This window comes from Macaca nemestrina, chromosome 4 (genome assembly GCF_043159975.1).
Source record: "Macaca nemestrina isolate mMacNem1 chromosome 4, mMacNem.hap1, whole genome shotgun sequence".
NCBI lineage: Eukaryota > Metazoa > Chordata > Mammalia > Primates > Cercopithecidae > Macaca > Macaca nemestrina.
The window spans coordinates 113895327-113915118 of NC_092128.1; the positions used below are offsets into that span (position 1 = coordinate 113895327).

At 43.3% G+C, this 19792-nt stretch overlaps 1 protein-coding gene across 13 annotated transcripts in view; it reads left to right on the plus strand.

Annotated features, from left to right (window-relative positions):
• Positions 1–19792, plus strand: part of LOC105494192 (HECT, C2 and WW domain containing E3 ubiquitin protein ligase 1) — a 468767-nt gene that overhangs the window by 304649 nt on the left and 144326 nt on the right. For all 13 annotated transcript variants that reach the window (XM_011762396.3, XM_011762400.3, XM_024796674.2 and 10 more), the window contains one exon: positions 894–1063. In XM_011762396.3, coding sequence (XP_011760698.2) covers positions 894–1063 — 170 coding nt within the window. The remainder of the gene's footprint in view (positions 1–893; positions 1064–19792) is intronic.

The window sequence follows — 19792 nt, forward strand, 5'->3', positions numbered from 1 at the left end:
GGCGGGTGGATCACCTGAGGTCAGGAGTTCAAGACCAGCCTGGCCAACATGGTGAAAACGCGTCTCTACCAAAAATACAAAAATTCACCGGGCATGAGGCATGGTGGTAGGCACTTGTAATCCCAGCTACTCGAGAGGCTGAGGCAGGAAGAAATGCTTGAACCCGGGAGGCAGAGTTTGCAGTGAGCCAAGATCCCACCACTATACTTCAGCCTGGGTGACTCCATCTCAAAAAAAAAAAAAAAAAATTATATTCCTTGACATCATAAATATATTTCTAATAAATATAATGTGATTTCAAATTATCCAACTATAAACCATTGCCATAAATGATCTTGTGCACACACACTCTTTCTGTCTCTCTCTCCTTGCGCAGCATGAAATTGTACATGGTCAGATATCTTCAATTAAACAGAACAGCTTGGTTTTCAAAGCCCTGCCCTCCCTGGCAGCAGGGTTTCTCAGAACTCTCCTCGTTGACTGCACTCAGCCCCATGGAGGCCAGGTCTTGTTTGTTCTTTCCTCCATTGTCCACGCTCTGTGCTCTTTTCATCCTCTTCTCTCTCTTTATTTCTGCCAATTCTCTCACCTTACTCAATGAGGCCCACATATATTGTGAGACTCCAACCCTTATTTTTTTAATGTCTTCACCTTGCAAAGGAATTTTACACCCAGACCCATCAAATTTCCAAAGTTGAACTTTGTCTCCCTGGGCTACCCACGTTTCCTGGGGTGACCCTCACTCCTTCACCCCAGCCCATTTACCTGCCTGAGTAACACTAGAGATCTAGTTCATAAGGGCCAACGGTCCTCTCATGAAAGGTGTAGTTACCAAGTGCCAGTTGTTAACCTCCCTAAAACATATTTAAATTAAAGTATCCTTTATTTTATAGATTTCCAAGCCATGGGGTTGAAGAAAGGGATGTTTTTCAACCCAGACCCTTATCTGAAGATTTCCATTCAGCCTGGGAAGCACAGCATCTTCCCCGCCCTCCCTCACCATGGACAGGAGAGGAGATCCAAGATCATAGGCAACACCGTGAACCCCATCTGGCAGGCCGAGGTGAGTGCTGTGGGCCCTGAAAAGAAGCCCAAGTAACAAAGTGAAAGGGCTGACTATGAACCAGCTCTCCTCCTTCCCTCCATTCATGGAGCCCTGGGCTCTGCTGCTGAATCTGTGGCTGTCATGGTCTTAGAAGGGAGCCATGTTCTCCAGCAGTTGCAACTCAGGGATCTTGATCAAGTCTCCCCAGACAGAACTAACACACTTTTCATTGCACTGCATGCAGTAGCCTCTTCTGATTCAGAACCCATGCCATGAGAAGGACGGCCTTTCCCTCTGCCCTTCGTGTGGGAGAAGGAAGAGAAGAGTTGTGATCAGAGCCTTCCAGTTTCTCCACAGCTCTTACCATGCACATGATCCTTGAGCAAGGGTGTCAAATCTCACATGTAGCCTTCTAGACCAGTTCCAGAGATTCTAAAACTATCAGGTTCCTGGGATAGGTGAATAAGTAAGCCCTAGAATATCCCTGGTTGGGTTAAATATTATTTGATTTAAATAGATAGTGAAGCCTAATGGTTTATCCCATCTTCATGGTTTGCACGGGGCTGGGCAGCTTGCTAGAGTATTGAATAGTCTGTGTTGTCTACAAAGGCCCTTCTTCACTCCTAAAAGTGTCGCCTTTGCCAGGGGTTTGGAGGGTCCTCAAAGTTCTCTCCTAAAGGACACACAGAAAGTTGTCACCACTTATTTGGCCAGGCGAGGTAGCCTGCACTTATAATACCAGCACTTAGGAAGGCTAGGGCAGGTGAATCACTTGACTCCAGAAGTTCAAGACCAGCCTGGGCAACATGGCAAAACTCTGTCTCTACCAAAACAAAACAAAACAAAACAAAATTAGCTGAGCATGGCGGTGTGTGCCTGTGGTCCCAGCTACTGGAGAGGCTGATGTGGGAGGATTTCTTGAGCCTCACAGGCAGAGGTTGTAGTGAGCTGGGATCATGCCACTGCACTCCAAGCTGGGTAACAGAGCGAGACCCTGTCTCTGAAAAAGAAAGAAAAAAGAAAGTCATCACCACCCATTTGGCTGCCTCCCTGCCAGACCTGAGTTTGAAGCTATAACCCCCAAACCATGTAGTTGAGGGGCGGGGAGGCCTAGGTCATGAGAGTGGATGGAGTATAATGTAGGTTAAAAGTACACTTTTATAGTCATAGAAACCCGAATTCTAATCCCAGCTTGGCCAGTTAATAGTTTTATAAATTTGAGAGATCAGTTATCCTCCACCTGAGGCTTAGATTACCCTCCTCAGCCTATTATTGATGGAAACATGCTCCCACTGAAGGAACTTGCTTTGGAGAGGATTTCTTCCTTTATTTTTCAGAGTAGATCATCTCTGACTTAGAGCTTTCAAGCATCCTTGACAAGAAAACATAATTAGACATATGAGAGCAAATATTTTTTATTATCTATTAAATCATACCACTCCCTTCCTGGGCTTAATTAACCCTCTCCCAGGTTTCCCAGAAGAGCTTCGTTAGAGCTTTGAAGTAGACATGAGGGAAATAGACTTGTACTGAAACTTCCTCCTAGCGCTGGTTATCAACGGATTCTAAAACACTGATAGCACCACTCGAATGGAATAATGAATCTTAATTTGTTTATTCAGTCCTGGCTGTGCTCATCAATTATTTCTGAACTCTTCCCTACATTCCTAGGGATAATAAAAGATACCACAGGAATTTATTTTGTATGAGAGGGAAGGCTTCTCTCTTCTGAAGGACTTTAGTGGAACCTATTCTAAGACATTTAGTCATAAAGGTGTTTTAAGTGGCAGAGAATGTTTGGAAAATCCAGCACCATCAGAATGTTTTTTGGCTAAAAACATCAACTAGAATACACTTTAAGTTCTGAAATGATTTCTGAAGCTTTGATTAAGACTGATTTTATTCTGGCAGAATACTGGCAAATCCTCCCCAGCCCTCTGCTCTGGGCTGCCTCCCTTCCATCCCACGTGGTGCAGTTAGAGTTATTCATCTAAAATATCCCTCATCTCATGTCCGCCTGATAAGGCTCAGGCTGAGGATAACTGATGTCTCAAGTTAAACAGTGTGTAACTGGCTGAATGGAGATTTGAACCAAGGTTTGTGTTGCTGCAAAACTGTCCATTCAGCCCCTAAATTGTACAACAGTTCCCAGGGTCCAAATGTCAATGTCATAGCTCCTCTGCAGAGCATTCAAGGCCTTCTTTGATCGGGCGTTGCTTACCATTATGTCAGTTAAGTATGTATTTGGCTCCAAGCAAGAGGAAATCTGACTGGCTCTGATATTTCTCACAAACAAGACGTCCAGAGGGAGGTGATCCAGGCAGTGCTGCTGTTGAGTGAGCCCCCAGGGCTCCCAGCTCTCCAGGCCTGCCCACTGCACCATCCTTAGCAGATGGCCTCATCCTCCTCTGTTAAAGCCTCAAGTCAAAATTCCAGGCAGGAAGAAAGCAACAGGCCAAAAAAGCCTTCTCCTTGCAGGACTTTGCATTTTCTTCCTGGGAGAAAAGCCCTTCTCAGCTAATACCCTGTTCCCTCACATATGGCCTCGCCTGGATGGAAACACTTAGCATTTCACCTCCCTGATTCTGGTAGAGGAAGGCAGGAGAGAAGATGGTTGAACACAGGTATTGAATAAACTAGCTAATAGCACATGTGACATCCTCCAGCTTCACTCCCCACTACCTTTCACCTCAGATCTATGCCAAGGCCACTCCCCAAATGCTCCACATGCTTTCATGTTGTCGTGTATGTGTGTGTGTGTGTGTGTGTGTGTGTGTGTGTGTGTGTGTGTATTTTTTTTTTTTTTTAATTTTTTTTAGAAAAGTCTTACTCTGTCACCCAGGCTGGAGTGCACTGGCCTGATCTTGGCTTACTGCAACCTCCCCCTCCTGGGTTCAAGCAATTCTCCTGCCTCAGTCTCCCGAGTAGCTAGGATTACAGGCATGCACCACCACACCCAGCTAATGTATTTTTAGTAGAGATGGTGTTTCTCCATGTTGGCCAGTCTGGTCTTGAACTCCCGACCTCAGGTGATCCGCCCGCCTAGACCTCCCAAAGTGCTGGGATTACAGGCATGAGCCACCACCCCCGGCCTGTCTTTCATATGTTTTATCTTTACTTATATTTGTCTAAAATGCACATCCCCACCTAATCCACCCAGCAACTACCACTCATCCATCAAATCTCAGCTAAACTACCACTTCCCATATGGGGTGCTCCTGGACTCCTCCACCCCAGGCCTTAGGAACAAAGCACTTCCTTGTACAGACTCTGCCATGGTGTTGCCAGGTTCCTTTTATATCCACCTCTGTCTTTCCCACAAGACCATGAAGAAAAGGAAATCACATCTAATTCATCTGCATATTTCCAGTTCCTGGAAGGAGAGTCGCTTGAACCCAGGAGACGGAGGTTGCAGTGAGCTGAGATCGTACCATCACACTAAATGACCTCTCAGATTAGTAGAAGGAGACAATACAAATATAACACAATAAATGTTCTAATCAAAGTATGAACAAAACACTACAGAATACAAAGAAAAGAGCAACGTGGCCTGAGAGAAGACTTCACAGGGGATATGCTACTGGACGTGGTCTTCACAGGGGACAAAATGCTTTTCAGGGTAGAAGGGTCCTTCCAGGCAGAAGGAACAGCATGTGCAAAGGTACCAAGGCATCCCACAGACACTTAGCATACTGTTTGGAAATATCATGTGGTTAGAGCTTGTGGTGTGCATGGACAAGTGATGGCAACTGGGCTGGGCTTATTCTAGTCACTCTCATTTAGTATGGTTCCCTTATTCCTTGCAAATGAAAGCTAATGTTGGCTTTGAGGTCCCATGTGGCACCCTGGTGAGTGAAATGATGATACCCTGTTCCTACAGGATTCATGCAAGTCTTCAGATTTCTATGCAAGAGGGTAAGAACCAAACTGCCCTGCTTTCTGCGTTTACTGACTAATATATAAAGGGTATTCAACGAGAAATCATTGAAGTTGTCTGCACTTAAGTGCAAGAATATCCTTTAATATGTAGTTTAAATGCTACATTTATTTCTGTGGTTAATGTTGCATTGAGGTCTTATACGATTCTTTTCAAATTTATGTAAATTCAAACTTGAAACGTATTTTTTTGCTAATTAAGACATGTTAGTCACAGCTACTTGGGAGGCTGAGGTGGGAGGATTGCTTAAGGCCAGGAGTTTGAGGCCAGCCTGAGCAACATAGTGAACTTCTGGCTCAAAAAAAAAAAAGACAAAAAAGTTAAACCTTAGAAAAATTAAAGTTTCTATTAAGATAAGGAGGGAAAAATTAAGAGACATAAATACATATGAAATGCAATGAAAGTGAATATAAATAAACAAGAGAGTTCCATGTGATTGATCAATCTCCTTCTCTTTATTATGACTGTAACTAGAAACTCTTTGTACCCAGGAACACTCTTCTTGATTTTCAAGTTCGTTTTCTTTCCTGGATGGATACAATGTGTTGGAACCGAACTGTCGATTCCTTCCTGGGCAGGGGTCGCCGCGAAGGATCACCGACACGAGATTCACAGCAGAGAGTTATTTATTACTAGCGCGCTAGGGTCCCAAGCTCTAAGTTGGCCCTGGGACCCCGACTGCTTGTTACAGGCTGTTTATATAGGCAAATACAAGTTCAAACACAGCTTAGGGCGCGAAATTTAAACAAAGCTTTAGGCGCGTGGTAATTGGGTCTGTCTATGACCTGAGCAAGGTGTCTTGTTCTAATTGGTTAGAGCAGGACCTTATGAGGTTTTTTCCTGGAGTTGCTGATTCCGGGAACTTCGAGGCAGGGTGGGACCCCCGGAATTGGCAGGGTGGGACCCCATGAGGTTGTTTCCCGGAATTGGCAGGGTGGGACCCTATCAGGGTGGGTCTCTATCGAGGCAGGGTGGGACCTTATCCAGAGCCACCTGGTGTTAATTTTTTCTATATGAGGCCTAGTTTCTAAGTTTTATGAGGCCTAGTTTCATTCCCTCCTCTTTTTGTGTCAGAGGCTCAATCTTGAGCCTCTTTTTCAGTCCTGAGGGTCTGGTATTGTTGGGTCAGAACCATAGCATGTAATCTATTTTTAATAAGGGTGAGTAAGTGGTTGAGTATGCATGGCCCGAAAGTCAGGATGAGCGTGAGCAGGATGAGGGGTCCTAAGATGGTGGAGATTAGGGTGCTAAGCCAAGGGGATTGGTTGTACTAATTTTTAAACTAACTTTGTTGAGATTTTTTCTCTTAGTTTTGCCATAGAATCTTTAACTATTTTTGAATGATCTGCATAAAAACAACATTGCTCTTTCAGGGCTGCACAGAGCCCGCCCTCTTTCAGAAAGACAATTTCTAGTCTTCGTCGGTTTTGTAATACAACTTCAGACAGAGAAGTCAAGGACTTTTCAAGTTTTGTGATGGATTGTTCTATGGCTCTAAGGTCTTCATCTATGGCTACTTTAAGTTGTTGCAGATGATGGTTACCATGCACTAGGGCTGCTGTCCCGGTCCTAACTCTAGCTGCTACCTTAATTCCTAACATAACGGCGAGGGTGAGGGAGATAGGTTCTCTCTTTGGTCTAGTATGAGTTTTTTTGCTCATACCGGAGATCAAAGGAGTCTTCAGAGTGATAGTATACTCGGGGAACAACTTGTACCAATACGCAATAGTGAGTGCCGCTGCTAAAAACGGCTGTGGATACACAGGGGGTGAGCCCAGTGTTGCAAGCCCACCAGTCCGTCTCGGAGGGGACCAAATAGTGATTGGAGCTGGGTACTGTCAAGGTTACATTACAAAGATGCTGGTGACTAGGGGGCACTCGGCCTATGCAGGTTCCCGACCTAGAAACCTCAGCCAGGGTTAGTTTTCTTTGTTGTTCCCACGCGCATCCAGTAGGATTGGCGGAATTAGTGAAATTATTAGTGGAGGCGATGCCTTCATAGTAAGGGGGGCCTGTTGCCAGACATAGCCAGCAAGAGGAGGTAAATTCTGGCTTTGTCTGGTTTAAAGCGAAATAGGAGCCTTTTATGAGATTTAGGAGCCTGTCACCTATTCCTAAGTCAAGGGGCCCGCGGGTGACGTTTTGGGCTGAGGGTGTGTATTTAGAGGAGGTGGAGATTAAGGGCGGGGAAGTGCTTTTAGGAGCTCTTGGTTGGGGCTCTCTCGATGCAGGAACCAGGGGCTTCCCTATTTCTGATAAAACTTGGTTTGGTCCTACTGCGACAGGGGCTGTGATAGGGTTGACTATTAATTTGATTTGGATAGGGATTCTATACAGTGGCTTTTGGTATAAATATAGGCCCCATGTTAACCCGGATATCTAACGGTTATCAGATTTTGCTGCATCTTCAAACTTGATGCGGACCAGATTGCAAGTTTTTGAATATCGGGTTCTGGTGCAGCGCTGGACAAAGGACATGGTTATGTACCAGGGTTTCGTGGCCTATTTCCATTCTCTATCATTAGTAGTTATACAGGACCAACTAGCGCAAAACAGGGCATCTATTTCTCTACAAGTTTTTTTCATTTCTCCTGTCCTGAATCCGGGACAGGCATAGAACCCGTTCCGGCTTACGGACATCCTTCTAGCCTGTTTTCTCCATTCTCCCCCTTCCATGTCATCTATCTTTGCTATTTTGTCTAGGTTGAAATAGAGGTCAGGGAATCAAGTCCCCATAGGAGCAATTTTTGAGGTTTTATCTAAGACCTCATGAGTACTAAAATTAATCACCTGCCAGGTCAGGTTATATGGCCGGTGGGGGTTAGTGTCAAAAACTACACTAGAGACGGCGCAGGGAAGAAGGGCAAACAATAAGCAAGGAGTTAGATATGAGAGAGTCTTATCTTGAGCGGGTCCTCGGAGCGTCGGAGTTTCCATGTCTCAGGTGGTGTTGGTCCGGGCGTCCCTGGAGCAGCCTTGGCGTGGGATGCGTGGATCCAAGTGGAGATTCCGTCAACCTTTATGGCTGTGGGTGTGGTCAGGAGAACAATGTAGGGTCCTTTCCACCGAGGCTCTAGTCCTTGAGTGCGATGTCGTCTAACGTAGACAGAGTCTCCCACCTGGAAGGGGTGACTGGTCTGTGGATGTCCTGGTTGGTACAGTTCTGCCAAGGGGGCCCAGATTTGGGCCTGTACTGCTTGGAGTCCTTTTAGCCGGGCCTGTAGGTCAGTCTTAGGATCGGAGGGGGAGAAGGAATTAAGCAAGGTTGACAAAGGGGGAGGTCCTCCGTAGAGGATTTCATATGGAGTGAGCCCAAAACGGTTAGGTGTATTCCGGGCCCTTAACAGGGCTAAGGATAGGAGGCGTCTCCAATCTTTTAAACCAGTCTCTAAGGTCAATTTAGTAAGGGTCTCTTTTATTGTTCTATTCATTCTTTTTACCTGTCCTGAGCTCTGGGGTCTATAGGCACAATGTAATTTCCAATTAATCCCCAATATCCTGGCGAGCCCCTGACTTACCTGAGAAACGAAGGCCGGCCCGTTATCTGACCCAATTATCTTGGGAAGTCCGAATCTAGGAAAGATTTCTTCCAAAATTTTCTTGGCTACTATGTGTGCCGTTTCTTGCCGGGTGGGGTAGGCTTCTACCCATCCTGAAAAGGTATCTACAAACACCAGTAAGTACTTATATCCAGCATAGTGAGGTTTTACTTCAGTGAAGTCTATTTCTCAATAGACTCCTGGGCGGTTACCACGAGTTCGTTTCCCTTCTGGCACTCGGGTAGCCCCAGCGTTTACCTGCTGACAGACCTTACAGGCAGATGTCACTTGTTCTACGAGGGTACTTGCCTTTGGGATTAGAAAGTTAGTTTTTTCAATCAGTAATTTTAGCTTTCGATTACTCAAGTGTGTCCAGGCATGCATCTGCTGGATCATTGCCAGGGCCTCCTTGGTCAGCATTGGGGTTTTGTCAGTGCTGCCAGCAGTTATGTCCCCGGGATTTTTCTCTTGGCCCAGCCGTGGGGGCTGAGCCTCCTCAGGGACCCCTTCTGGGGGTCCGGCAGGTGACACAGGGGGGCTGGGCTGGGGGGGTGCCCCCAGGACTGGGCTCTGTGCCTTTTTGCAGGGAACCTTCCGAATGGAAACTCTGGTTGCTGTTCTTATCATTGAGATCCAGCAGGATGAGAGGGCCACCCCCTCGGGGACTGGCGCCCCTGCCCCGACGTTCCCGGCCACGGGATCTCTTTGCCCCGCCACCTGCCCGCCTTCGCTCTTCCTCCTGGGGGTCCACCACTGGCACTCACTTGAAGATACGAAGGGAAGTGTCGCCCACAGTCACTCATTGCTTCTTCTATTTCCGGACCTTCTTGATGGTCGCCATTACCTTCTTGATGTCATCTTCGGCCCGGCTCCGGGTCTTGGCCCGTACGGTCTGGCCGGCCATGCTGGCGGGGCTGGGGCCGGAGCCGAGCCCGTGGCGGGGCCGCCTCCCATCCGGCGGGCTCAGGCTTGGCGCCAGGCCCGGGCGCTGCGCTCTCGGCCTGCCGTCCCCCCGGGAGTTGGCCGCGCCCTCTTTCGTCTTTAACGCCTCCGCGAGTCCCCTGTTCTTTGCAGTAGGCACACTGGTCTTTTTTCCACTTTTGGCCGCCTTTGCTTCTCTCCCTCTCTCCCTGGTCCTTTTTCTTTCACAACTGCCGCCAGGATTTTTGTTAAATGCTTATTTTTTACTCGGTCCTTACGATCCTCTCGCTCTATCTGTTCCTTCGCTAACCTGGCTTCCCTTTCCTCAGGGGTTTCTTTTTTATCTTGGCCAAATTTGTGGGGCGTTTTCCTGCCCCTTTGAGACCCGCCAACAGAGCCTCGCGATAGATTCGGAGACTCTTCCTACCTGGTGCCGTTTCATAGTCCTAGTCCGGGCGGGTGAGGGGAAATCCCTCGTCTATTTTATTGGGAAGTTGGGTTGGGAGGCCTCCTGGTCCTGGCATATTTTTCCGGGCCTCCAAGAGGACCTGCTGCCTTTTTCAGTGGTTAAGAGGACCTTCAGGAGTTGCTGGCAATCATCCTAGGTGGGCTGGTGGGTGAGGAGAATGGATTCTATTAACGAGGTTAGGGCCTGAGGGTCTTGGGAAAAGGAAGGGTTATGGGTTTTCCAGTTATAGAGGTCAGAGGCAGAGAAGGGCCAGTACTGGACCGTGCGATTGACAGTACGGAGGGGAAAAAGGAAGGATTGCTAAGTGGAAAGGGCCTTCTGGGTCCTCAGTCCGCCGCAAGCGGAGACGAGGAGGTGTTGGCGGCGGCGTCCGAGGGGTGAGTTTGGGCGGGGCTGGAGAAGGAGACAGGGTGGAGGGAGGGGCCGAGGGAGAAGTTGGAGAAAGGGTAGGGGCCGAGGCGGTAGAGGAAAGAGTTGGGGACAAGACAGGGGGCAAGGGTGAAGCGTAAGGTGGAGGTCCCAGAAGGGGGTTCATCTGGGAGGACTGGCTTATGCGGGTCCGGATTCCGATTCTTTGGGGCTTCTTAGGCAAGGAGGGTAGATTGGGATGGGGAAGGGGGATGGAGGAAGGGTTTCACCCAAGAGGGAGGATTTCGGACCAGATCCTCCCAAATAATTATGTAGGCCACCTGGTCCGGGTGTCCGAGTGGCCCAGGATCCATCACTTTTGCTTTAACCTGCAAGATAATTGAGAGGTTAAATGTTCCATCCTGGGGCCACCCAACATGGAGGGTAGGCCACTTGGACGAGCAGAATTTTCGCCATCGTCCTTTACGGACTTCTATGGAGAGGTTGTGGGCTTGAGCCCGAACGTCAGGGAAGTGAGTCAGGGTCAGAGACAAAGGAGTCGTCAACGTCTGTCTTATTTCGTCCACGTATAACAAGGACAAAACAAAAGAAACAAAAACAAAGACCAGACAAGTAAGGAGAAGCCGCGCGGCCAGAGAGTGGCGCCACAAGATCACAAAATATTCAGACGGCAGGGGCGGCCTGCCTACAGATTTGAAGAGGCTAACTGAGTCGTTAGCCTTCTCCCAGACTACCGCCAGGGCGTCCCCCAGGGCGCAAGTGGGAAGGTGCGGGACACGTCTGTCCTCCTTCCCCACTTAATTCAGAAGGAGTACTCCCCAGAGTTCAGAGTTAGCCGGCAAGACAGACAGAACAAAATGAAAGTACCTGGTAGGTCCGTTCAGTCAGCAGTCCGTGGCCCGGGCCAGATGGGTCTCCGCCGGATGGGTCGGGGGTCCTCAGACGACCCCACTTCCCGGCCAACGCACCAAATGTTGGAACCGAACTGTCGATTCCTTCCTGGGCAGGGGTCGCCGGGAAGGATCACCGACACGAGATTCACAGCAGAGAGTTATTTATTACTAGCGCGCTAGGGTCCCAAGCTCTAAGTTGGCCCTGGGACCCCGACTGCTTGTTACAGGCTGTTTATATAGGCAAATACAAGTTCAAACACAGCTTAGGGCGCGAAATTTAAACAAAGCTTTAGGCGCGTGGTAATTGGGTCTGTCTATGACCTGAGCAAGGTGTCTTGTTCTAATTGGTTAGAGCAGGACCTTATGAGGTTTTTTCCTGGAGTTGCTGATTCCGGGAACTTCGAGGCAGGGTGGGACCCCCGGAATTGGCAGGGTGGGACCCCATGAGGTTGTTTCCCGGAATTGGCAGGGTGGGACCCTATCAGGGTGGGTCTCTATCGAGGCAGGGTGGGACCTTATCCAGAGCCACCTGGTGTTAATTTTTTCTATATGAGGCCTAGTTTCTAAGTTTTATGAGGCCTAGTTTCAAATGAACACCTTTAAGATGATAGTTACACAGAGAAGTTAAACACAAACAGCAGCAACTGGGGTCTTGGGTGCTCACGTAGAGAGTATGTTTAGACAGCTGAATAAAACAAAGAACTCCTAAAAGCAGATTCTCAGCAATATCAAGTGGATGGAGCAAATACCAAATTCCAGCCTGAAGCCATGGTGTTTGTTAGCCTCCAGTGCCTTGTCTCTGCCTTTGCCTTCCAAAGCTGGGTGGATTAATCCCCATGCATGCACGGTCAGCAGCATCAATCTGATCACAAGATTAGAAGATTAGACAGAGAAGGCCTAGCGTTTGCTCATGGAGCTTATATTCCAATGTGAGAAGACAAAACAAAACACACAAATAAGTTAACAATATAATTTCGGTGGGCAGTAAGTAGTGTGAAGGAAATCTCACACAATTACAGGATATGCATGACTAAGAGGCTCCTTTCATTAGCAGTGGCCCAGGCAGGCCTTTCTGAGTCACCGTCACATGACCTGAGAAGCCAGACATGCAAGAAGAACCTGGTTAGATCCATGTTCCAGACAGAGGATGCAGCTAGTGTGAGGGCCCGAGTGTAACGAGCATGGCAGGAAGGTCGTTGTGGCTGGAGTACAGTGAGTGTGTGAGGGGTGGGGCATAAGAAGAAGCTGGAGAGAGGCAGGGCCAGCTCCTTGTAAGCCACAGAGAAGAGTTGGGATATTACTCTAAGAGTGATAAGAAGCCATTGGAGTGTTTTTAATAGGGAAGCATCATGGTCTGATTAACATTTTATGAAAACCTCCCTGCTGCCATGTGTGGGATAGATATAAAGAATCAGGAATAGAAGCCATTGATTTCCTACTTGGTCAAGATGTATCATTCTTTCCATACATTGTTGGATTTGGTTTACTAATGTTTTGCCAAGGATTTTTGCATGCACATTCATGAAGAACATTGGTCTTCAGTTTTCTTGTATTAGTCTGTCTTGGTATCAGTGGTACTGGTATTGGTTTTGGTATCTGCTGGCCTTTAAAATGATTTGGGAAATGTCTGTGTCAACCTGGGCTGCTATAACAAAACACCATAAACTGGGTGGCTTAAACAACAGATAGGTATTTCTCAAAGTTCCAAAGCTGGGAAGTCCGAGCCCAGGGTGCTGGCATGGTTGGGTTCTGGTGAGGGCCTCTTTGGGGATGCAGATGGCTGCCTTCTGGCTGCATCCACACGTTAGAAAGAGAGAAAAGGAAAGAGAGCACACGGGTTTAAGTGAGTGAGCTCTTGACTCCTCTTATCAGGGCACTAATCCCATCGTGAGGACCCTATCCTCATGACCTCATCTAAACGTCATGACCTCCAAAGGCCCCGCCTCTTAATACCATCACTTTGGGTGTTAGAGTTTCACATATAAACTTGGGGGTTGGTGGTGGAAGGAGAAACACACACACATACATTCAGTCCATAACAGGTTTCAGTCCACAACAGGAAGTTTTCCTCCTCTTATATTTTCTGGAAATGTCTGTGTATAATTATTATTTCTTCCTTAAATGTTTGATATAATTTACCAGTGAAAACATCTTAGGCTGGAGTTTCTCTGTGAGAATACTTTAAATTATGAATTCAGTTTTTTAAATAAAAAGAGTCATTTAGATTACCTATTTCTTCTAAAAGAAAACATTTGTCTTTCAAGAAATATTGCCATTTTTTCGTGTTGTTTGGCATAAAGTTGTTCAAAATAATTGTTTTATTGTCCTTTAATGTTTGTAGGCTTATTAAGTACAATACCTCTTTCATTTACATATTGGTGAATTGCTTTTTCTCTCTTTTTGTTAACCGATCTAAATATCGGTTTATTAAATTTGTTAATTTTGTCAAAGAACTAGCTCTTGACATCATTTCTCTATGTTTAACTGTTTTCTATTTATTTTTATATATGCCCTTATTTTTATTTATTTATCTCCTTTATTGCTTTCTTTCTTTTTTTTTTTTTTTTTTTTTAGCTCCTTAGGGTAAAATTCTAGATCTTGATTTTAGACTTACATTTATTCTCTAATATAATTATTTAAGCAATAAATTTTCTTGTAATCTCTTAACTGCATTTTATAAATTTGTATATATTTTATACTTTCATTGTCATTCCATCAAAAGTATTTCTTCATATTCCTCCTTTGACCCATGGATTATTTTGAAATATGTTGTTTAATTTCCAAACCTGGGTATTTTCCTAAATCTCTTCTGTTACTGACTTTTAATTTTATTTTATTGTGGTTAGAGAATATACTCTATATGAATGCAGTCTATTTAAATTTATCAAGCCATGTTTTACAGTCCAGCATATGATGCATTTTGGTAGACTTACCATATCAACTTGAAAAGAATGTATATTCTCCTATTGTGGCATATCAAGTCCTATAAATATCAGTTGAATCAAGGTGGTTGAGTTGTAGAGATTCTCTGTGTCTTTATTGCTTTCTATGTCTAGCTGTTCTATCAGTTGCCACAAGAAGCATGTTTAATCCTTTACTATGTTCATGGAATTGTCTGTTTCTCTAATTCTGTCAACTTTTGTTGCATGTATTTTGAAGCTCTTGTATCAGGTACTTGCATAGTTATGTCTGTGCGTCATGTTTATAATTATAAAATATTTTTCTTTATTTTTGGTAATGCTCCTTGTCTTGAAGTCTGTTTTATCCCACTAATATAGCCACTCCAGCCTCCCTTATGTTTAGTGTTTGAGTGGTATACCTATTTCCTTCCATTTACTTTCAAAATGTTTGTGTTTTTACTTATAAAGTGCATTGCCTATGGACAGCATATTCTTGGGACTTAATTTTGTTTATTACAATAATCTCTGCCTTTTAATAGGAATGAATGGCCCATTACCATTTAACGTATTTATTCATGTAATTGTATTTAGGCCCACTATTTTATTATTTGTTTTCTGTTTGTCCTCTGGATTGTTTTCCTATTTCCCCTTCCTGATTGTTTTTGGATTATTTGGATATATTTTAGAATTTCATTTCAATTTATCTACTGGATTTTTAGGTACACAGTTTTGCGTTACTTCCTTCATAGTTGCTTTAGGGACTATAAAATACCTTCCTATATTTTCATGATCTACGTTGAGTTAATATTGTACCACTTTACATAAAATGCAGTAACTCTTCAACAATATTACCTGCATTTATCCACACTCATGATCTTTCTTGTTGTAGTTATTATATATATCACATTGTATGTACATTATAAACCCTACATGACGATATTAACATTTTTTGCTTTAAGTGGATGTGTATTTTAAAGGAACTAGGAAAAAAATATAGTCCTTAATGCATCCCCATACATTTCCTATTTCTAATGCTTCTCATTTATTTCTTTTAATTTTGTTTTGTTTTGTTTTTTGAGATGGAGTTTCACTCTTGTCCCTCAGGCTAGAGCGCAATGGCGCAATCTCGGCTCACTGCAACCTCCGCCTCCCGGGTTCAAGTGATTATCCTGCCTCAGCCTACTGAGTAGCTGGAATTACAGGCACCCACCACCACACCCAGCTAGTTTTTGTGTTTTTAGTAGAGATGGGGTTTCACCACGTTGGCCTCCTTGTCTCAAACTCCTGACCTCAGGTGATCCACCCGCCTCGATTTACCAAAGTGCTGAGATTATAGGCATGAGTCATCGCACCTGGCCTCTTCATTTATTTCTGAAGACCTGGGTTTTCCTCTGATATCATTTCCTTTCATCGTGAGCTCCTTCCCCTGGCTTTTCTAGAGTGGGTCTGCTGAGACTAATCCTCTTATTGTTTATTTGAATGTCTTTATTTAATGTCCTACAGATATTTTCTCTGCAGATATTTTCACTGGATATAGAATTCTGGGTTAACTGGTGTGTTTCCCCTCAACACTTGAAAAAATATGGTTCCACCCAGTGAGATGGCACACACCTACAATCCCAGCTACTCAGGAGTCTATGGTGGGAGGATTACTTGAGCCCAGCAGTTCAAGTCCAGCCAGGGCAACATGGCAAGACCCCATCTCAAAAAAAAGGTTTAAAATGCAGTTCCACTGTGTTATGGTCTCTATCATTTCCAATAATAAATCTATAATAATTTAAATCATTGTTGCTTTCCTATCTGTCAGGTGTCAGTTTTCTCTGGCAGATTCAGGGTTTTCTCTTTGTCTTTGGTTTTCAAGTTGGATTTTGGCATTCCCAGGCATGGTTTTTGTATTAGTTTCTTAGAGCTGTCATAACAAAGTCCCACAAATTGGGTGGCTTAAAACTACAAGCATATATTGTTTCATAGTTCTGGTGGCCAGAAGTCCAAAATGAAGAGTTGGTTCCTTCTGAAGGCTCTAAAGCTGTTCCATGCCTCTCCCCTAGCTCCAGCGATGTAGGCAATTCTTGGCATTCTTGGCTTGTAGACTCCATCTCTGCCTCCATCTTCATGTGGTGCTCTCCCTGTGTGTCTCTGTCCAAATTTTCTTCTTCTTAGAGGGACATCAGTCATACGGGATTAGGGCCCACCCTAATGGCTTCATCTTAACTTGATTACATCTGTAAAGACCCTATTTCCAAATAAGTTTGCATTCAAAAGCACCAGGGTCTTAGACTTCAGCCTACCTGTTGAGGGACACAATTCTACTCATAACAGTTTTCCTCTGATTTATTCTATCGTTGGTTCACTGAACTTCTTGAATCTATAAGTTTATGTTTTCACCAAATCAAGGAAGTTTGACCGTTATTTATTTTTTCAAGTATTTTTCTGTTTAATTCTCTCCCCTTTTTCTTGACCTCCAAATGACCCATATGCTAGATCTTCAGAGTCCCACAGGTCCCTGAGGCTGTCTTCTCTCTCCTTGTAAATGGATAATTTCTATTGATCTGTCTTCAATTTTACTGTATGTTTTCTCTATAAAGTCCATTCTACTATTGCTTCTATGCAATGAATATTTTCAGATATCAGAATTTTTTATTTTAAGATTGCCATTTGGTTTTATTTTATGTGTTTTATTTTGCTGATATTTCTTACCTATGTATATTCATCATAAGTTAATATTTTCCTTTACCACACGGGATATAGTTATAATAGCTGCTTTAAAGTATTTTCCTAATAATTTCAACATCTGGGGAATATTGAAAATGGGTCATATTTTGTGATTTTTTTTAATAAATTAAGTCATTCTGGATGATGGTCTCGAGCATTGTTAATGTTATACTGAAGAGACTCTGGATTTTGCTTCAAGGGGTATTGATGTTTTTGTTACAGCAGGCAATTGATTTGGCGCGGCTCCTACTGTCATCCATGTGGTGGGAGGCACCTCAGATCTAAGTTCAGTTCTTTAAGCCCTAACTGCAAACTGATTTCATTTGCCCTGTGCATGTATGATTCCGGGATCAACCATAAACTTGGGCTGAGTTTCCATACATCGTTAGGGGCTCTCCTTTGGCTCTCTTCTTTCCGGAGTTCCTCCTTTACTCTCTGGTGGTGCTGGTTGCCCCAGGCTTCTTTGCCTGGTTCATCCAGCCAAAAAGATGGTGAGATTTTTATAGGAGTTTTAGCTGCTCTGTACCACTATTGCAGCAACTATGGCTGCATTCAGGACAAAGACCCCAGTGTGAAGAATTCATTCCATACCCGTCTCTTGTTGCAGTGAACAAGTGTCAGCAATTAACTGTGTAGCAATTAGAAACAATTATTTTATATTTTTCTGGGCATTACCAACATTTGGATTTTTTAAAACAAGCTACAAATGTGTTTTGTAGCATTTTTATCATCCAGTAGATTCCATCTCTTCACTGTACTTTGTAAGTTATCCTATAAGCCAATATAGGTTTTAATTGTTGTCTTCTGTGCTATTCTTTGTAAGTGTACTAGTAAAATAATTTAACTTAAAAATAAATTAATGTAAGTCACCACATTGACAACATAAAGGAGAAAAATCATGTTTATCTCTGTAGATCCATAGAAAGTCTTTGATAAAATTTAATATTCATTTATGATTTTCAACAAGTCCTACAAAACTAGGAATAGGAGGTAACTTTTTTGTTAGAAATGTTTGTTTCCCGATGCCGTAAAGAAATAGCACTTGAATAAAAATGTAATTTCCTCAGCAAAGCCGTTTTTACTTTCTGCAGAAAGGGTACACTCACCAGCAGTTTTGCCATGAGAGTATGCCAAACAAAGGAAACAACGTCATTTATAACCTGACATGTCCACCCTACTGCTGTGTCCAGTTTCCATTGGCTGAAACAGAACCTCACATTTTGTATTTGTCCCAATTGGCTAGCAACTTAGAACTTTTAAAAAGAGGCAAAGGCAGAGGAGAACAAAGGAAGGAGGAAGTAACTTGTGGAATGCTGAGAAAGGTAAAAACACCTTCAAATAAGGAAGAGGAACAGGCTATGACCTAATGCTTGCTTGGACCAGTATAAGCATGCCAGGGTAAATATTTAGGCTAAATTGTGGGAGCTAAGAATATAAAGTACATTGATTTCTTTATTATGGCTAGCAGATATTTAAGAATGTTAGCACAGGTCTTTGAATAAATTTTGCTTCTAAGAGAAGTGACTATTTATTCCTAATTAGAAGCGGAGAAAGGTCATTGAAGAGGAACCTCTACTTTACTTTTTACATTTTCAATCCAATAGAGGACTTAATATATTAATAAATAACAACAATAAAATCCACAGCAAGCACTATACTTACTGGTAAACTATTAAAATATATTTCCTGAGAATCAAGAACAAGACAAGGATGCACACTTTAGACACTTCTATTTAATATTGTGCTAGAGATTCTAGTCAGTGCAACACGGTAAAAAAAATAAACAAATAAAGTATGTCAGCACTGGAAAGGAAGACACAAAACTGTCTGTATTCTCAGATAACATTATTGGGTCAGTATACAGTATAAAACACTACCCAAACTACCCAAATTAATTAGTGAATTTAGCCAAGTCATTGAATAAATAAAAGGTAAATATGTACAATAAATCATATTTCTATATGCAAGCAGAAAATAAAAATTGTTAAAAGATATTATTTCCAATACCATCAAAAACTAAGGAATAAATCTAACCAGAGGAGGAAGATGGTTACACCATGCACTACCACATTGCTGAGAGAAATTTAAAACAGCCTAGATAAAAGGAGATATTGTTCAAGGCTTAGAAAAGTCAATATTCTTTAGGTGTCAATTCTTCCCCAAATCAATCTGTGGTTTCAGTGATATCCTAATCAAAATCCTGGGAGATACATTAATGTAACTTGACAAGTTAATTCTAACATTTGTATAGGAATACAAAATGCCAAGTAGAGGTAAGAGTCTTGAAAAAGAAAAAAAGGCAGGAATTTTATACTGCCAGATGTCCATACAAAATATGAAGCTCTAAGAATTAAATAGTGTGGCATGGGCACAGAACAGACAAATAGCTAATTAAATCGATTAGAATCCAGAAGTAGTTGCACCACATATCATCGTCGTTTTATGACAGCGGTGCTGCTGCTGTGCGTTACGGAAAGGACAGCCTGTTCAAAATTTGATGTTGGGTCAATTTGCTGTCCATATAGAAAAGAAATAAACCTCGAATGCAGTCTCACAACATACACAGTCTATTCCAAATCAATTGTACATCTAGACATGAAATTATTATAATAAAGCTTCTAATTCATAAGAAGACAAGTGAGAATACTTTCACGACCTTGTGGAAGCAAAAAAAAAAACTTAAATGGAATATAGAAAGCATTAATCATAAAATAAAAGATTAATTAACTGAATGACAATAAAATTAAGAACCACTGTTCATCAAAACTTTACATTAAGAGAAAGCCACAGAGTGGGTAAAGATGTTGAGCTAAGTCTAGGTGACAAAGAACTAATATCTAGACTACAAACACTACCCCCTAGAAATCAAAAAGAAAAAGGACAGACACCAACAGAAAAATGGACCAAAGACTTCAACGGGCAACGCACAAAGCAGAGATGTCCAAATGCCACTAAACCTATGAAAAGCTGCTTAACTTCTTTTGACATCCAGGAATAAAAATTAAAA